We start from the raw sequence: 19,134 nt of genomic DNA on the forward strand, positions 1-19,134 counted from the left end.
ATATTTATCCAGGAAACATTTTGTAGGATTTTGTCCCAAGCTATAAAATGATTTCTTCACAATTATTATTAGGGGTAATTATTCAGTACTCCGGGGTATACTCCATCTACTCATATAACATGTGGGGCCTACATGCAGATTCCGTACAGACCCCACATGTTATATGAGAGGAGAGAGTATACTCCTAAAGTATTGAATAATTTTCTTATTATTAGGGGTCCGAACCAATTTACGAGTACAAATTAATCCATCTTTTCATATAACATGTGGGACCTACATGCAGATCTCGTACAGGCCCCATATGTTATATGAGAGGAGAGAATATACTCTCAAAGTATTGAATAATTTTCCGATTATCAAATGTCGAAACCAATTTACGAGCACATGAATTAATTTTAGAACTCCGAAGTTAACAACTAGACCGACCAGACAAAGAGAGATCAATAGTACTATAATTTATTGCTGCGGTGGAAATCGAACTTACCGTCATGTTCGCAATCGAGTGACCTATTGGGTTTTATCAAAATACGAGGCCACCATTACCAATTCGTGCTGATGCTTAAAGTTATTCAAGAAAGGGATTATATCGCATACTTTACATTAGTTAAGGAATTATATCGCATACTTTACATTAGTTAAGGAATTATATCGCATACTTTACATTAGTTATTTATATTTACATAGAATCTTTTAACTGGTCTCTCGTATCATATTAAATCGTTTTGAAAAATTGAATATATGGAGAGAGAGAGAGAGAGAGAGAGAGAGAGAGTTACAAGAACAATACACTGCCCATGTTTCTGGTGGCCGTGGTAGCCAAAAGATGGGCTGGTATTACATAACAGCGTTGAACTTTACAAACAAACACTGACTTGAAATAGATAAACAGAACACGAATATCTTCGATAACTGATTGCAATACTGTGTCGGAGCTTTGTTGAATCACTCAATCCATAAACAAGTTCCTAGAAATCTGCGTAGATTGTGACGTTTTTCCACACCGTTTTGAAAAGAAGAGCTTCTAAACAAGCAAGCCGTCACTTCCAACTCTCTTGGAAGCCAAATCGCCAGTGGTCGCATGTATAGATACTATCTGCTGGGCCCGGCTCGACAAGGTACATAATTGTTTTTGTTAGAAATTTGATCCATTCTATTTCTAGGGTTTGGGGGGAAGAAAGGTCCCATGAATCTTCTTGACAGCTGCAGAATCTGGTAGTACTTTTGACGGAAAACATTCCTGATTTAGTGAGGCCTAATCCAAGGTTTGAAATGTCGGAATCGGTCGTCATAACAGTGATAGGTCACGATGTCACGGTTTTAGAGTATAACAATGTAGAGTAACTGTATCGCATAAGCATGCCGATAACTATTGACATGAACAGTCATCATTTTGTAGGAGATATAATTCACATTTTCTGTCTCCTCTCGATATTCCTCCAGAAAACCACAAGACTTTGCCAGACCTATTCCAAACCAGCAACCTTAACACACTTTCTTGATGGTCTGCTTCGATGCTGAAAACTTTAAACTTTACATGACAGCCTGATTCAAGGTTATAATCAAATAATCCCATTTCGATGAGACAAAAAGCTCAGGCCTATTTGCAAAAATCTTACACATCGATTACACAATGCTTCTGGGGACAGAAAAGAATTTATAGGCATATACGGAAAGCGAATTACCAATCAGGTGAATGTGGCAGATAAATGTGAACAACTCCATCTTGTGAATGACCAAATGTCTAAAATGCTTCATACAGAAGAAACCAACTCAATTGCTTTGTTTCTAAAGTCCAGAAAGTAGGGATTGATGGGGGAATAATAAATGACTAGTGAATCAGAAGCCATATAGAGAGTCCCTTTTGTAAGAAGCCAATCAACAAAATCACTGCTTTCATATCTGCTCTCATAGACCCCTGCACACATGGAAATCGAGCACGTCAGCATAAGAGTAGCCAGTCTCACAGATAAATCAGTCCATGGACAATGTGAGTAGAAACTTTTGTGAAGAACTCTTTCAACTAGAAACGTTGGAAATAATAGCTCATACAACCATAGAGATCTGCCCCTATAGACTAAACAGAAACCAGAAAGGCAAACTGTGGAACGACAACAAACAGAATCCGGAATGATTGGGGTAAGAAAAAATGGGGTCAAAATTGAAGAGTCGGCATGAGTTGGGGTCAAAATTGGTCAGAATGGATGAAGCAACATAAAGAGATGAGTAAGCTATGAAGGCTGAATTAGAAAATGACACCCATAAATAAAATCAAGCTTCATTCACTATACAAATCTTAAGGTAGCAATGACTGTGGATCATTCCTGGGGTTTATACAAGATACATAGTTTGTACGCTTGTGGGGAGAGAGAGAGAGAGAGATTGTGCAATTGTGTCAGTGAAAGTACATAGTTGATTGTTATCCAATAGTTGTTAATGGTAGACAAGTAGTTGATTCCCACCAACCCATCCATTTGCACTTTCAAATCCGCCTTATTGCAAATTACTCCTACTACTTATCATACAAACTAAAAAAGGACGGTAAAAAACCAAATTCTCCAGAGAACATCTGTAAAATGCGAAACAAACACACCAGGGCAAGCGATCATCTTGGCAATAGGAGTTCAAAATGATGAATCTGATTTTGTACAACAATTGGACCTTCGGTAGATTCAATCGATCAAAATTTCTAGAGATACTAGGCCTGGTTAATTCGTAGACTTCAATGGTTATACTCAAAAGAATGGACTCTAAAAAACTGAACTTCCTCAAATGAAACATCTATAAAATGCAAAACAAAGGTTCTAAGGCAAGCAATGTCACCTTGGCAATATGAGTTGAAAAATGATGAATCTGATTTTGTATAAAATTGGATCTTCCGTAGATTCAATTAAACAAAAGTTCTAGAGAACTAGGCCTGCTATTCTGCTAAATGCATAGGTACTTCGATGGGAAAACTCATGTGAAAACATCATCAACAGAAACACAGTACAGGGTTCCAATAACAAGGTAAAACGAGGTCCCGAAGCATAAACCATTCGGGTGAATTTGTGCATCGAATATATTAAGGAATGAACTGTCATCCCTCAAGGAAACAAGTTGAAATATCCAAGGAGCCAAACTATGGAGCAACTCCGGACTTGGTACACATACTATCCTTCCCTGTAATGGAAACTACCTTGTGACAAATCTCAAAACTTATCTACTGGTGAAGTTAACTACGTCGTTCGTGCGCAATTGAACAATTCTTTTGCATAGTGTAATTGAACAATTTGCATCAAAACTCTCATAAAGCAATGGTACCAAAAAAAAGTTTCTTTCAAAACTTTCATCACAATCCTTAAGAAACATACAATTAGATAACCAATACCTGAGTAAAACTCAAAATTCTCGCCCTTTTTCTATGCATAACCAAAAATTGAGTAAAACACCTCAAAACTCACTCCAACCCTTGACTCGAACCTTTACCAAATTGACCTTTACCCAAACTTTAACTCAAATGAAGGGAGACTCAAACATCTAATCAAATTGTAGAAGGCTATTTTGTGCCTCTCAATTCTACAACTTTGCCATAGCTTTTACTAACACTCATGCTAAGATTTGAGTTTATCTTAGAGCACTTCATCCCAAATAAAGCTTTTACTCAAATTCTTACAAAAATTTGAATGAAAGGTACAAATAAGGGTTGGATATGGCCTAACCATAGAACCGCTAGGTAATCTATGCAGGCTGAAAAATGATCACGGCTGGGGTTTAATTTGTAAATATCAGGTGCTTGGTGGTTCAAGTGCAAATTAGAGAGTCGGTTTGTTTATACTGTTAGATGTTTGGTTCGTTGAGTCGTTTCCTGTACCAACTTTTCCTTCTCAAGTTCTGGGCTGTGTATAAGAGAGGGGGCGAGGGAGCCAGCCTTTGCTATTGTATCGTGTGTTTTTCAGATTCCAATTCGGAACTACCATTGGTTGTAATCCTCCATTTCTTTAGCTTCATTCCTATTTCTTTTTTTCTGGTTTTCTATATCCAAAGTGTATCGAAGACAGGGGCGGCTGCATTTTATGTTGATGGGGTTCAAGCAAACCCCATAAATGAAAATTCACTTAAATTTATGGATAAATAGATAATATAGCTCAACAAAACACAATAAACTAGGCTGAGCAAACAAAACACACACAACAAAATAGGCGTAATAAATCCTCAACTAAAATAAATATGTTCATTTTATATAGAGCTTTTTTGTGTTCATTTTATATAGAGCTTTTTTGTGTACAAAAATTTTCTTTACATATTTGTTACCGTTTAATGAAAATCCTGGACCCGCCCCTGATCAAAGTACTGTGGTGCTCAATTATGCAAGAAAACTGATACACCCCTTGCTAGATGTGGCAATTCTATTGGACAGAGGCACGCTGATGCGGAGGGTGCTCCTGCTGGATAAATGGACAAGCAACAGAGAGGTGGAGTGCTATTTTGTTGAAGAGTTTGTTACGAGTTGTTAGCTCCCAATTTGTTTTTGTTTTTCCTTTTGCATTTTCTGTTTTATTCCCTTTTCTGTTAGGGAGTAGCTTATATAAAGGGGAGGTTAGTGAGAGAAGGGAGCAGATAATTATGACCTAAGAAATGGGACGAAATGTTCCCCAAGTGTAATCCAGTCTGAGTTCATCAATATAATTCCCCTTTCCTTCTTCTTCTTCCATAATTTTCCAGTTTTAGTCCACAATCCTATCACTGGTATCAGAGCTGTAGTTCCTTGGACATAACGCCTATGGCGGAAACCAGAGCACAAGAATAGAAAAGAGCCGAGGAAGCCCTACGACAACTCAAGGAAAACGCCGATCAGCATTTGAACGCAATAGCCCAACAATCGCATGCGATAGATCAACTCAAGGACCTGATCATCGCCCTAAGTTTGAAATGTGAACAGCTCGCATCAAAAAATTTGACTCCAGAAGGCGAATTGGTAGAATCGTCTAATGAGAAACAGAAAACACCCCTTGTAAGCTCCAGTTTTGTACAGACACGAATTGCAAAAATCGATTTCCCCCATTTCTCAGGGGTAGATCCAACAGGGTGAATCTACAAATGCGAGAGGTTTTTCGAATTTAACAAAATCGAAGAGGAACAGAAGGTAAAATTGGCGGTGATGCATTTGGATGATCGAGCCATCCAATGGTTCGAGAAGGCACAAAAACCAGCACTGTGGAAGGAGTTTACGTTTTGGAGATGAGGTTTGGGGTGAATGCGTTTGAGGATGTGATGGGGGAGTTAACCAAACTTAGACAGTCGAACATGGTACAGTCGAACATGGTAAAGGCCTACCAGGAGCGGTTTGAGGAGCTTGCTAATCGTACCATGGGCCTAACAGAGGAATTCTTTGTAAGTTGCTTCGTAAGTGGTTAGAGGGATGATAATCATGATATCAAGGCAGGAATGCAAATGTTTCAGCCATCCAATATCACTCAGGCAATGGAGCTTGCGCAACTACAGAAGGAGAGTTTTGAAGCAGTGGCCAAGCGATCAAGAGTCCTGCCCAAACCACCCACCAGTGGCTGGACTCCTATGGTTACAACCCTGACCATTCCTAAACCCTGACCTTCAAATGGGGTAAGATCTGATCCTGAGCTATCCAAATACTACTTCAATGGAATCTAAGTTTTCAGCTGCTGCTTCTTCTAGTGCAGTACCATTTCCTATAAAACGACTGACCCCAAAGGAAATGGAAGCCAAGCGAGAAAAAGGTTTATGTTATAATTGTGATGAAAAATTAGTACGTGGCCACCAATGTCAAAAGAAACAGCTCTATCTCATGATTGGGGAGGATGAGGAAGAAGATGACACAGGACAAGACACTCAAGATGTAGAGGAACCTATACCAGATGATGATATGCACATCTCAGCACATGCTCTTTTTGGGAGCAACTCATTAAGAACTATGAGGGTACTGGGGTCTGTTAAGGGCAGGGCCATAACAATCCTAATCGACTCGGGAAGTACCCATAACTTTGTGAACCCTCCGGTGATCAAAAGTGCAGCCCAAACAATAATCCAGTCTGAGTGAGAGAAGGGAGCAGATAATTATGACCTAAGAAATGGGACAAAATGTTCCCAAGTGTAATCCAGTCTGAGATCAATCAATATAATTCCCCTTTCCTACTTCTACTTCCGTAATTTTCCAGTTTTAGTCCACAATCCTATCAGAAACAGCCACAACATTTTTCAATTTCTAATCAGTTCCAATTTCTAAACTGCAAAGCTATAAGAGAGATTATTTAAAGAGAGGTTTGTATATGATTACCTGACTTTCTTAATGAGTATAGACTTGAGCTTCCTCGCAAGCTCCTGAGACCTGATCTTTCGCTCGAGGTTCTTACGGGCCAAGACGCGCTTCTCCGAATTCTTGATGTGGTGAGTCTGCTCGTGCTTTATCATCCGTTCGATCCCGCTCGACTGCATCTTCCTCTGCATGAACGTCAACGCCTGTTCTAGGTTTCCGTACCGAACCTTCACCCTGATCCCCCGCCATTGTTGAAGCTCGAAGCTCGGTGATCTCAGCGCAACGCTGGGGAGAGAGAAGATACTCCTCATCGAATTCATTTCCTAGGGTTTCTGGCTTCGTTTCTTCAGTCTTTCGGAATCCAAATGAACCCCATACCACGATAGCTGTGCCCATTTGCTGTACAAGCAGCCTTTCTGCGCACTGTTGAGTTCTTTTTACCGGTTTTACCCTTATATTAGGAATAGTTATATTAAAATCAACAAAAGTCAGTAAAATACTAACATCAACCAAAAATGAGTAGAATACCGGTAGTTGTGAATAAATAAGGTCATGGAATAGAATATTAGATTAGAAAATTAGTAGTCGAGAAAAAAGATTAAAAAAACTAATTGACTAAATCTAAACCATGCATCTTTAGTGTATTGATTGAAATTATAAGAATCGGCTATAATAATAGGAAAAAATAGGGTGGTAGAATGGAGCATTATAGTATTAGAAAATTAATTTATTATGAAAAAAATTTATTCAATTTATTTACACAAATTATTTACACACACATATAAAATGATCGGTTTGAAATTGGAACATTAACATAAATCCACACACTAAACCATTTAACACGGTTTTTTATTTTTTTAAAATCGAGACCAATCACATTATTGAAAAACTAAACCAAGCCATTTAGTTTGGATTTTTTTATTTTTTTTTTGAAATGGCCAAAATTTATTAAGAAACTTGATAGGGTACATCAAGTAGGGAGAAGAGGGAAGGGGGATCCAACCAAATGTTGGTCAACGCCTAAAGAGCCGAAGCCCAAACACTTGAGGGCCAAAGCCCGAGAATTGGGTCAAGCCCGGAACAGTCATGGGTCTAAAATACCCAGATCAGACAAGTAAAAACAGCTAATGGCAAAGGCCTAAAAGTTCAAATAAGAAAATTACAGCTCAACACCAAATAGCCAAAAAAAATAGGCCCAAACCCCAAATCAAACTCTAAACCACACTATTGGTATTGGACTAGATTCACGATTTGACAGTTATTTTGCTTACCCTTACGGAGAGGATCCCATTCCTTTACAATATAACTTGGCATAACACCTCCAACTTCTGGTTTTGAAAACGGACACCCATTTCCATCCAGGACTTAATCAATCAATACCTCTTTCCCCGCTTGAGATAACATGCTTTGTTTCCCTTGAGCCCCGCTTTTAATCAATCAATACCTCTTTCCCCGCTTGAGATAACATGCTTTGTTTCCACCCCTTAATTTTGGAAAGTGGTTTTGGCACTTCACTTTTTGTCTTTTATTCTATGTGAAATTATCATTTATTTTATTAGTGTTCATTCACTTTAAAAGATATTGTTATAATTTCAAATAGGAAAAAGACACAAAAGTAGAGTGTCAAAATCAATTTTAATTTTCTCCATTTATCTTTCTTTGTACACAAGCAAAGAGCTTGGTTCTTCGACTCAGTGTCCCCCAACCAGTTGGAATGCCTAGCTATTTAGTCCCTTACTTCATCCCAGAGGCCAATTTTTTCCTTCGCAGAAGTTGGCGTGCTAGTTGAGAAGAAGATTTCTGATGCATGGTAATTCGCCGACTCTCTTGAAGCTTCACATAAGCTATTCAGGATATCCTTTGATAGCTCTGCAGATCTCTGTTGGTACTGTTGGGATGGTTCAAATTCCAGTTTAATTAAAAGTCTTGCACATGATTTTTTTTTTTTTTTTTTGTCTCTGGAACCGAAGTGATAGCTGGTGTTGGCTGATTTCTTTCTTGCCGTGTGACCTTCCAACTCCTTTGTTGGGAACGGGCAAATGGTTATTATTGCATGGATTTGGTGGGTGCATATAAATTGGCATGAGAGGAAGTATTTTCGGCGTAGAGAATGAGGTGAAAAACAGTGTGGGTAAGGAACCAGTCTACTGAATGAAAAGTTAGATGATTAAATCAAGCACTTATAGGTATCGGATTGAGTTTATTTTTCGCGAGGGCCCTTGAAAAAATATTTTAAACATAATGAACGACTCAGATCACTTGTGTGGGACTCTTAGTGGGCCCCACATAGAAATCTATGCACAATCTGTGCACAGATTTGCTGTGCCAGTAGACTTTCCGGTGTGTAAGTGTAAAAGTCAAGTCTTGTACTTGGTGTGAGAGTGGGTGTATAAGAGGTTGGGTTTGGGTTTTCAAATTCGGGTGTTCTCTTGTACTAATTCGCTCATAGTAAAAGAACGGAATCCTCTCCGTGGAGTAGGCATGTCTCATAGTAAAAGAACGGGATCCTCCCCGTGGAGTAGGCATGTTATTGCCGAACCACGTAATTCTTGCGTGTCTCTCTATATTTTATTTTTCATCGTACTTCCATTGATTGTGATTATGGTTGTGTTTCAAATCTCGGTCCTTAGGTGCTTCCGCGTTTAATCCCACCAGGTACTTCTAGGGAAACTAGAGAGTCGTCAGCAAAGAAGAGGTGGGAAAGTATAGGCCCCCTAATGCGCACTCTCAACCCTTTGATTTTCTTGTTTACATATGCCTCTGAAATCGACAAGGGAAGAACATCTGCTACCGTCTTAAAGAGGTAAGGAGAGAGAGAGAGGATCTCGAAGACCTCTATAAGGGGGGGTTATCTCACACGTTTTGGATCCTTTAACCACGCCCGAGTATCAGATAATGGAAACACAAAAGCATAATCCATTTCACCCGTAAGTCCTGAAACCCCGTCTTCTTCATCACAGCCTCCAAAAAGTTCAGTCTAACTCTGTCATATGTTTTTTTTAAGATCCAACTTAATTGCCATGAAAGCTTTAACCCCTTCTTCTTATGCTTGTGTAGTGAAACACCTGGCCTCGTGAGCGATAATGATATTATCCTGAATTTAACGGCCGGGGGACCGTAGAAGTGAGCAAGGGTTTAATCAATTAGCTGCTTGTAAATCGCAAATAAAAATACATTCGGTCTTCATTTTAAAAAAATTTACCCTGTTATTTGAATATAAGTTTATGTAATGAATTCGTAGTACTGTACTATGTCGATAAGAAATTGTCTTTGTTAATTCGGTCCATCTTCATTTAAGATCGATATTCTAAAAGTCGGACTCTGCCGCCCCTAGAAATCCAGCTCATGCCATGTAGCCAACAAGATCTGCCACCACACTCTACAATTTTCGTAGTACCACCTGCTAAATAACAAACGATCCACTAATTAGAAAATGTATATACTGTTTTTATTTTCTTCGTTTCGCTACACGTACAGTACGGTGTGAATACAGTCTCAAACTACAGATACTTTTTGCCTAAGATTACCATTTACCAGTCTTGACCCATCACTTAGTATTTAAAAATGGTAAAGCAATAGACCTATAATAAGAATAAATGGGGTAAGAAGCATGAACGGATCACCTAGAATAAATATCGATCACAAATTAAGAAGGAATTTTGATACCACGTCACGCGACTGCATCACTAATCACAAGCATTAAAATGACAGTACTACTATATTATTAGAGTGGTACATACATACAATTTTCGTCGTTACCTTGTAGTAATATATAACTATAAATTTAAATTTTGTATGCAAAATGTAGTGTTGGTTGAGAAGTCTTCAGACAACAATTCCAAATTTTCTAGAACTCAGGAATTTCCTTAATTGTTTTGAGAAAAATAAAACACAAAGTAGAATGTGCAGGGGGCGCACCCATTGTGAGTCGTACAATTATTTGTACAAACGTGTTTCTTGTTTCTGGAATTTTCCCACCCCCCGCTCTCTATTTTCCCATAGACTGAATGTTTTTAACCACAACATGGAAATTTGAGACATTCAGACCTTGTTCGGTTTGAGACTTGAGGAAGTTTTTTGGGATAATGAGTGGAACGGCTGGGTCTAGAGATCCAAAACAAACATGGTTTCAAGTTCTTTCTACCTATCAAAATAAATTGTTACTCCCTTGTTTTATACACGGAAGAGATTGTTGTAATTGGTGTTCAAAAAAATCAATGTTAAACAACAGAAAAATTCGCATCATGTCACGCAAGTTAGCCAGATATCCAAGTTAACTTGTTTGCATCCTCGACTAATTTCAAGGTCATGAAGGTAATGACTAGACAAATCTTCCAGTGACCCCAATTTTTAGAATGGTTGACTTCATGAGATTCGAACATACAAACTTAGGAGTACAAATGCGTATTGCCTTCGCAAGCTCACTTGACCAAACTCATTGGGGTTGCAGTGAATCAATACACTTATAATAAAAGAAGATAGGATAGTAAGCCAAGGCATGCCGTGAAAATACAAAATTACCCATCGTAGAATTACCCTTATAGTTTGAGTTGAAGGATATGGTCGTCAATTCGCCTTGTTTGGAAGATCTAAAAGAACGTAGGATCGCAAGCCAAGCCACACCATGAAATTACCAATTTGTCCTTGTAGTTTGTCAATAGTGGAGTTAAGATATGGGGATATTTTAGGCATTTCAGTGTTAGGTCTTTTACTTAGTCAAGAAGAAAATGAGGTATAAAAAAATCTTTTTTTTCCTAATTTAAGGGATATTGTTTTTATAGGTACAAAAAAAAAAATCTTTCTTTTCCCTAATTTAAGGCAAGCCAAGCTACCATGTCAAACGACAAAATTACCCTTGTAGATTTCGTCTTTCAAATTTCTTTTGGATGTCTTGAGTTGAGATTATTTTAGATCCTACTTTGTTTAGTCAAGAAGAAGAGGCTTTTCGACGGTATTTTAGATATTTTGGGTCCTCTTTTGCTTAATGAAGAAGAAAAGGCTTTTGGGAGGTATTTTATGTCCTATTTTGCTTAGCCAAGAAGTAAAGGTTTTTCGAGAGTAATTTAGGTATTTAAGGTCCTCTTTTGCTTAGTCAAGAAGACAATGTTTTTCGAGGGTATTTTCGATATTTTAGGTTGCTTAGTTAAGAAGAAAAGGCTTTCCATGGGTATTTTAGGGCCCTATTTGCTTTTTTAAGAAGAAAAAACTTTATACATCTTCTCAATCTAACCATTAGAAAGAAAGAAATCCTTGTTGATCTCTCTCTCCTCGTTCCTACTAGATCTCCCCCGATCTCTCTCTCATTCTCTTAGATTTCATAACCTTAGACTATGATTTTGTTAGAAATTCTTCAAATTGTAAGTATTTTGAATGGTCTCTTCTTTCTGGGGTTTTCTAATTGTTTTATTTTTATGGTTCTATCTTTTTCAGCATGATAGTTTGTTGTGTGCTCTCAGTAAATCGAGCTCTACTTTTGTATGATATTTGAAGAAAGACTCTCTTGCGGCAAGGTTTTATAGTTATTTTCCAAAACACATAGACGAAAAAGCATAATTATTCGCACAATTTTAGAATCTAATCCATGACGTTATCTTGATTATTGTTACTATTGTTTGAGAAGAAATTTATATTTTAATCCAAATACTTATTTCTTTGATATATGTTTATGCAATGTTTAATTTGTCCTGAAGGAATCAGAAATATCTTTCCTTATAATCTTTATTTTAATAAGGTTGAGTTATTTGTAACTGTCTTCAGTTTTAGTGCATATGTTTGATTAATCTATGAAATTACAATAGCCTTAATTAATTATTTGAGACTACGAAATTAAAAATAATTTGGTACTCCAAAATATTGTTTTTTATGTTATTTTTTTCGTACAAGAACTCCTTTGGCATTGCTTATAAAATACTATTTTTTTATTTTTGTAAAAATAACCTTTCATTCAATTACTTATTCTTACGATTTCTTTATTTTCAAAACTAAATATTAATTTGAACTATTTTATATACATAAACAATTACACCAATGAGTACACAACATCATGCAAAGCACGCGAAATTACACTAGTATTCTTAAAAGTACAGCCACAATTCTACTACTCTAGCTCCTAACTTTTCAAACACGAGTCAGGCTAAGTGCACAATTTCAAAATACAACTCCAGACACGATTATGTATCTATATATCAAACAACGATTATGTGTTGAAGAGATTGAGAGCGTTGTAGTGCACCCCTGCACTACTCGGTATAGCGCGGTTGATTTGGCAGTTTATTTAAGCAATGGACGACTCGAATTTTTGTCCAAATAATGAACGATTCAAATTTGTAGGAATTCAAATTAAATTTGAACCATCCGTATCAAGATGGATGGTTGGATCGTCCCCACAACATACCCCACAAAAAGGCATAAACGACCAACAGGCAACAACTGTATAACCCTTTGGATCTCGGAGCCCCGGTTCCCTTAATACGGAGCCTGTCCATTTCCCTAACACTCCACGCACGTATATCACCGAACGCTTCTCATTCCTTTCAGATCGAAATCGTGAAAAAAAAAAAAAATGTCGAAAACCTGGGGACCAATCGGCGCATGGGCCGCCGAGGCCGAGCGCGAGGAGGCCGAGGAGAAGGCCCAGGCCGCCGCCGCCGCCGCCGCAGGCGCCGGCAACTTTCCCAGCCTGAAAGAGGCTTCCTCCACCAAACAGAAGAAGAAAAAGATGACCTTGCAGGAGTTCAACATGCAGCAGCAGCAGGTCCCCCCGCCCAGCAGGGGCCTGACCCCGGATGAGATGTTCCGCCTCCCCACGGGGCCCACGCAGCGGGCCCCGGGCGAGGAGTCGTCGTTCGGGCGGCTCGGCGGGGGGTTTTCTAATTACGGCCGCCGCGATCGGGATGAGGATCGTGGTGGCGGCGGCGGCGGTCGTAGATCGTACGGGGGATTTGATGACGATCGTAGGGGGGGTGGGCCGCCCTCTAGGGTTTCGGATTTCGATCAGCCGTCTAGGGCTGACGAGGCCGATAACTGGGCAATGGGAAAGAAATCTTCTTTCCCATTGCCCTCGTCTGATTCGGGGCGCTCGAATCGGTATGGTGCCCTAGGTGGCGGTGGTGGCGGTGCTGGTGGTATGGGCATGTCTAGGGCTGATGAGGTTGACAATTGGGGAGCGGGGAAAAAGCCAATGGTACCAGTTAGGTCATCTACATTCGGGTCGAATTTTCGTGATTCTAGGCCAGAGCCGGATAGGTGGTCTAGAGGGGTTGGATTTGGGGAGGGAGAGAGGGAGCAGCCGTTGGAAAGGCGGAGATTGGTGTTGGATCCGCCGCGAGGAGAGGGTTTAGGAGGAGGTGGGGTGGTTGAGCCGGTGGTGAAGACTAGTAGTAATAAGCCGAACCCATTTGGGACAGCAAGGCCTAGAGAGGAGGTGCTGGCTGAAAAGGGTTTGGATTGGAAGAAAGTGGATTTGGAGATTGAGGCGAAGAGAAGTAGTAGTAGTAGGCCGACGAGTGAGCATTCTAGTAGGCCTTCGAGTGCACAGTCGAGCCGGTCTGAAGGGTTAGGGTTGCAGGGGACAGAAGGAGGAGGGGGTGTGAAGCAGCCGAGGCCGAAGGTGAATCCTTTCGGGGATGCTAAGCCTAGGGAAGTCTTGCTTCAAGAGAAAGGTATGGATTGGAGGAAGATTGATTTGGATTTGGAGCATCGCCGGGTTGACAGGTTTGTTTTGTTTACTTCCTTGCCTTCGTTTGGTTACCAGTTACAATATAGCAGCAGCATTTCTGTTTCAGTGAACAATCTAAGATTTATGTTGTTGAAGCTATTTAGGGTTTAATCTCTTTATGTTGAGGCGTATAGCCTTTTACTATCGGTTCTTGTAACATGCTGTAATACTTACTACCCATATAAGCTATTGATGTCTGTCTGTTTGCACCCTTTCAGTTATTATATTATGCTCATATTTTTGTAACAAATCTACTTGTTTTTGGGAAGGTTGAGTTAATAATTAATGCCAGAATTATGATGTCTTATATTATTTGTGGGTATATTAGGAAACAATGACTAATCATAAAGATGTGCTATACATCTCTACGTAGAAGCTGTTTTAGGTATTCATACCTACTTGTTATTAATTTGCACTTCCTGTGTACTTGCACTTTGGATTCTTGACTATAGAACTGTTCAAGAATTCCTTTTAGAAAGGACTTGGGATTTTGTTTCTGCCCCCTTACACAGCTCTTTATGGAATGATGATTAAGATGGCTCATTTGTTGTGTTTGTCCTTAATTAACTTCGGCACATATCTGTAGCAGCAACAATACTCAAATCCAATGCAAGGTTGTTATTGTCATTTAGGTTCGGGGACTGAGAACTGTCTCAGTGACGGCATGCAAAAAAGAATTAATTGTATTAAAGATTGTACAGAGTTCCAAACCCTGATCCCACATTTTCATCATTCATTCTTTATTTCTTATACATTAGACTTCTCTTTATGGATACAAAATCTCCCAGGTTCATAAACTATTGTCGCTTAAAATAAAGGTTGTTGAAAATAAGGTTGTTGCTACTACCCTATTTCTCATTTGCTAGTTTGACAAAATACAGTGTGCAAAAACGACTCTCGCCATTAAAAAGGCAGTATCCAATGGGTGCAATGCAAATGAAATGGTGTGACACGAAGGAAACCAGCGTTTGTGATAATAAACGATTCTTGATGATTACAAAGGTCCTTCCTCTTGTTGATATGATATACTGCATAAGCCAAATTGTGTATGTTGCCAACCAATTCGCGTGTTGCCTTTTTTGGCGTAATGTAGGTATTTGTTCATTAGCTTCTGCTGATAAGGTTTTTCGACAGTGGTGTAATTTACGCTTATGAAGTGCTTCTTGATCTAGTTAGGGAAATTTATGTTGTTGAAACTACTTGGAGCTACATTATCTCGGAAAACTTTTCGGGTGTTGGCAGATGATTAATTCTATCATTATGTTGATGGGATGAGATCTCCTGATAAGGGAAAGGGGGAGATAAATGACTGAGAGTTGGAAAGTTTTGTGGATTTAGAAAAGGCATGGGCCAGGTGACAGCTTTTGAATATCAACAAATGTGCCACTTGTATGTAAATATATCAAAAGTTGGACCATTAGTTTCATTTGGGCATGGGGTAATAAGTGGTTTTAGCGTGAGATTCTTGCCAATTGACTTCATTTATTTCATTTTACGCTCGTATATGTAAATTGATGCTTTGTTTCTGCTAAAAACACATAGAAAGTTTAGGTGAAGTATTTAATTTCTCAAACTACCTTACCCCATTTGGTTCCTTTAGAGGTTTTGCTTGTGATGACCACCCGGTGAATAAGGTCTTTAATGTCACCTGATTTGCGACGGCCTCTCTTCTTTCTTTCTTTCTTTCGTTCTTTCTTCGTTTACAGCTAGGTAAAGCCTTATGTTTTGCACCATTGACTTTCATTACTCTGACCCAGGACTCACAACCTACCTTAAGCTTCTCCATTCTGATTGTTGCTGTACTTTTCTCAGTGGTGCTGATGACATGTCCTTAATATTTCTTTCTCTTCACAGAGAATCCTTTCTGAAATACCGTGGAGGCAAGCTTCTCTAAGTTTTTTTTAAGCCCACAAGGCTCGAATTAAGCACTGATTGTTAACTTAGATGCCCTACCAAGTGTCATCTTGTTGCATCCATGGTTGTGCACATTGTCTGACTAATGTGTTCACCATTCTTCTCTGAGTTTGCCATTTAAGTTAGTTATTTGTTGAAGCTCAGTAGCTAAGCTAGACAACAGACACAGTTAACGTATTGTTTCAGGCCTGAGACAGGCTAAGAAGAATTTGAACTAAGAGATAAACTAATAGTAACACACTCCTATGCATACATTCACAGTTGAACCATATATTTTGGGAAGGGGTTATATGTGGGTTTAGCATGAAATTCTGACCCATTGGCTCTGATGAATCCATTTGCAGTTGTACCTGTGCTTTTCTCTCTGCAAAATGGAATTTGTATTCTGACATAATTATTTTCTCAGACTGTCTTACCCCTGGTTGTTTCCTTTAAAAGTCTTAGTGGTGATGACCATCATGTCAATAAGGTCTTTGACATTGGAATGTGCTTTGCAAAAGTTCCCCCCCCCTTCCCCGGAGAGCCTTATGTTTTGCACGACCAATATTTATTGCTGTCTGTATCGCTAGGACTATTTAGCCTCTACATACAATGTTTGTTAGCGAATTCTCTCCGAATGCTGGCAAGTTTTTTTATCCCCTGAGGCTAATTTTGAAGGGCACTAAATAATTGCTGTTTGTTAGATGCATTCTGAATTGTCATCTCGTTGCGTTCATGGTTGTGCGTACTGTCTGACATATTTGTTTTCCACTGCTATATGGGTTTGCTGTGTGAGTTAGTTCTCCCACTATTAAAACATTTTTCTTGATCTCTAAATGAGGGAAATCGTTTCAGGCCTGAGACAGAGGCTGAGAAGAACTTGAAAGAAGAAATAGACCATCTAAAGGAACTCGAATCTTCTTCACATGCAAACAGTGAACCCCTGGAAGGGTCTGGTGAGGACCAGACTACTTTGCATGATCAAATAATTAGTAGACAAAGGGATTTGGAGCTGCTGATCAGGGAATTGGATGACAAAGTCCGCTTTGGTCAGAAAGCCATTGAGAGGCCGGGTTCTGGAGCAGGCAGGGTTTCTAGCTTTCATGAGAGGCCCCCTCCTCAGTCATTTCAAGAGCCCAGAAATGTGGAGTTTATGGACAGGCCTCGATCACGTGGCACGGGAGATATGTGGTCAAGGCAAGGTGATGATAGAAGATCTTTTCAAGGTGGCAGGGAAGGTGGATTCCTAAGCAGTAGGGACATGGACAGGTATGTAATGCAACCAATAGCTCTTTCTTATCTCTGCTTTTTGTTCCTCTTGCAGTTTTTTCAAGGAAGTATGAGTTTTCTCTACCAAAATCCCGATTCATGAGTTTCCTTCAAGATCTGATGCCCTGGTTATTGAACTTGTATATAGGTTAGGTTTCCACTGCACGATTTCGTGAGAATCACCATTTGTTCCAAAAAGCTTAGGTTGTTAGGAAATGGGCCGAACAATGTATACCCAGCTTTCCAACACTTTCCCTCATGTGAAACCCTGCCTGGCACGTGGGAATGGAAACATCCAAACATAGAATGTAATAGGAAATTAAGGAAGCAGGGAGACTTATTGGGATTAACATTTTTGTATGCAAATCCGAATGTGTTTTATTCAAGCCTTTCCAGCATGCATAATATGTAGTGCACATGACATTTGGTGAACAGTAATGTCTTGTTTTTCATGTCAAACGGTGGGAGAATTACATTCAAAGAGATACGATAGTAGCTGCATCAAACAAAGAAATTTTAACTAGCAACGAAAGACTCCTATACAGGAGAACTAATAATCAATTCTTACCTTCGGCATGACTTGACACTCTGAGCTCTTGGTAGTGGGTTTACAAATGTTAGCAACTAGACTAGCCCTAGTTTGTTTAGTAAAACAGCAATCTTGCATGTATGGTACATTGATTTAATATGCAGGAATGGAACAGAGCCAATCTTCCATCCACGCATTGAGAAGAATGTAAAGATACTGCTGTGTTGATTGACTCCATTTTATAAATATCTTATACATATCCAAAAGGATCGTTGTTCGTTACAATTGCAAAAATTCAAAATGGTACACTTTGAATATGCTGATCAATTTTGGAGATAAAAAGTGTATAAATGCTTCTGCCAATTCTTTTACTACAAAAATTGACAAAATGTGGTATTAGTTCTTCACATTACTTTATTTGTACTACAAAACAGGTATAGGGGGGCCACTATTTCAGTGGTATTCTGAGAGCAATCACTTTGTGCATATTGTCAAAGGTTAGGTCTATTTCCAATCTTCCCCCGCCCATACTCCCAATGATTGGGGACTACATGGGTTCTGTTGTTGTTGTTGTGTACTTTACTTTATTTGCGTTGTTTAGAATAAGGACAGTGCAAAGTAACATTTGAGACGTAGTGCATGAATGGTGCTATTCAATAGCAGTATCATACGTACAATTACGTGTACAGTTGTTAAACATGACTATCCATCATTCTTGCCTGTGTAATGTTCTGTTTTTCTGAAAGTTCCAACCTCGCGTTTCTGCCATTGTCTGTCTACCAAATGGGTTTGGCTCGTGAATCCTTTTGTGCCAGTATCTCTGGTTAGGCAATTAATTAGTCCTAATGCTTGAAAACAAAATTGACACATTCCTTAGGCATTATACAAGAAGCAGCAGCAATAGCAGTAACTGTCCCCGCTGTTACTACGCAACTGAGAATGATACGATTAGTTCTTTGTATGCACTTGTCACAAAATATTGCTAATGTCTGAATTTTTGTTTTTTGGCAGGCCAGGGTCAAGGGATAGAAGATGGTGAGCCTTCAGTTTGGCTGTGGATTCATTGAGTTCTCCCTTCTACTTTTGGCAATTAGAAGAAATAATATTTCTTTACCTTTTTAGTTTATTTCTCTTAATTTTGCTCTGAGGAATGGGGCCAGGATTTATTTGACTATTGCCACCGGGAACTCTTGCGCTGATTGATTGTTACAACTCTAAGCTTTGTAAAATTGCATTTTTTCGACTCTTCTCTAAAATATGTATGAAGGTACGGTATTGAACCGTTATGTGTTGTCCTTAAGACTCCTAATTGTGATATACATTCTTGGCGTTGCGGTTTTGCAGTCTCTCTCTCTAAATTGCTGATGTTTAACGTGTTATCAATCTGCTCATGAGAATTAGAAGCTTTTATTCTCATTGGGAAAAATAACTGCAGCGGAACCCATGAATTCTGAATTC

The 19,134-nt window shown here is 39.1% G+C and overlaps 2 protein-coding genes across 3 annotated transcripts; one reads left to right on the plus strand and one right to left on the minus strand.

Moving 5' to 3' along the window:
- Nucleotides 1-1,546: 1,546 nt before the first annotated feature.
- Nucleotides 1,547-6,690, minus strand: LOC131311480 (uncharacterized). Its single transcript, XM_058338968.1, has 2 exons — nt 6,290-6,690; nt 1,547-1,915 (listed from the first exon to the last, which is right to left on the minus strand). The coding sequence occupies exons 1-2, from the start codon at nt 6,586-6,588 to the stop codon at nt 1,906-1,908; spliced, it is 309 nt and encodes a 102-aa protein (XP_058194951.1). The 5' UTR covers nt 6,589-6,690; the 3' UTR covers nt 1,547-1,905.
- Nucleotides 6,691-12,777: 6,087 nt separating this feature from the next.
- Nucleotides 12,778-19,022, plus strand: LOC131310927 (eukaryotic translation initiation factor 4B2-like). Of its 2 annotated transcripts, none has more exons than XM_058338197.1 (3): nt 12,778-13,981; nt 16,734-17,147; nt 18,111-18,179. In XM_058338197.1, the coding sequence occupies exons 1-3, from the start codon at nt 12,831-12,833 to the stop codon at nt 18,142-18,144; spliced, it is 1,599 nt and encodes a 532-aa protein (XP_058194180.1). In that variant the 5' UTR covers nt 12,778-12,830; the 3' UTR covers nt 18,145-18,179. The 2 variants fall into 2 exon arrangements, with proteins under 2 accessions (XP_058194180.1, XP_058194181.1); XM_058338198.1 differs by lacking the exon at nt 18,111-18,179 and adding an exon at nt 18,688-19,022 and having other exon boundaries at nt 12,780-13,981.
- Nucleotides 19,023-19,134: the final 112 nt, after the last annotated feature.

The sequence above is a fragment of the Rhododendron vialii genome, chromosome 12a (genome assembly GCF_030253575.1).
Source record: "Rhododendron vialii isolate Sample 1 chromosome 12a, ASM3025357v1".
Lineage (NCBI taxonomy): Eukaryota > Viridiplantae > Streptophyta > Magnoliopsida > Ericales > Ericaceae > Rhododendron > Rhododendron vialii.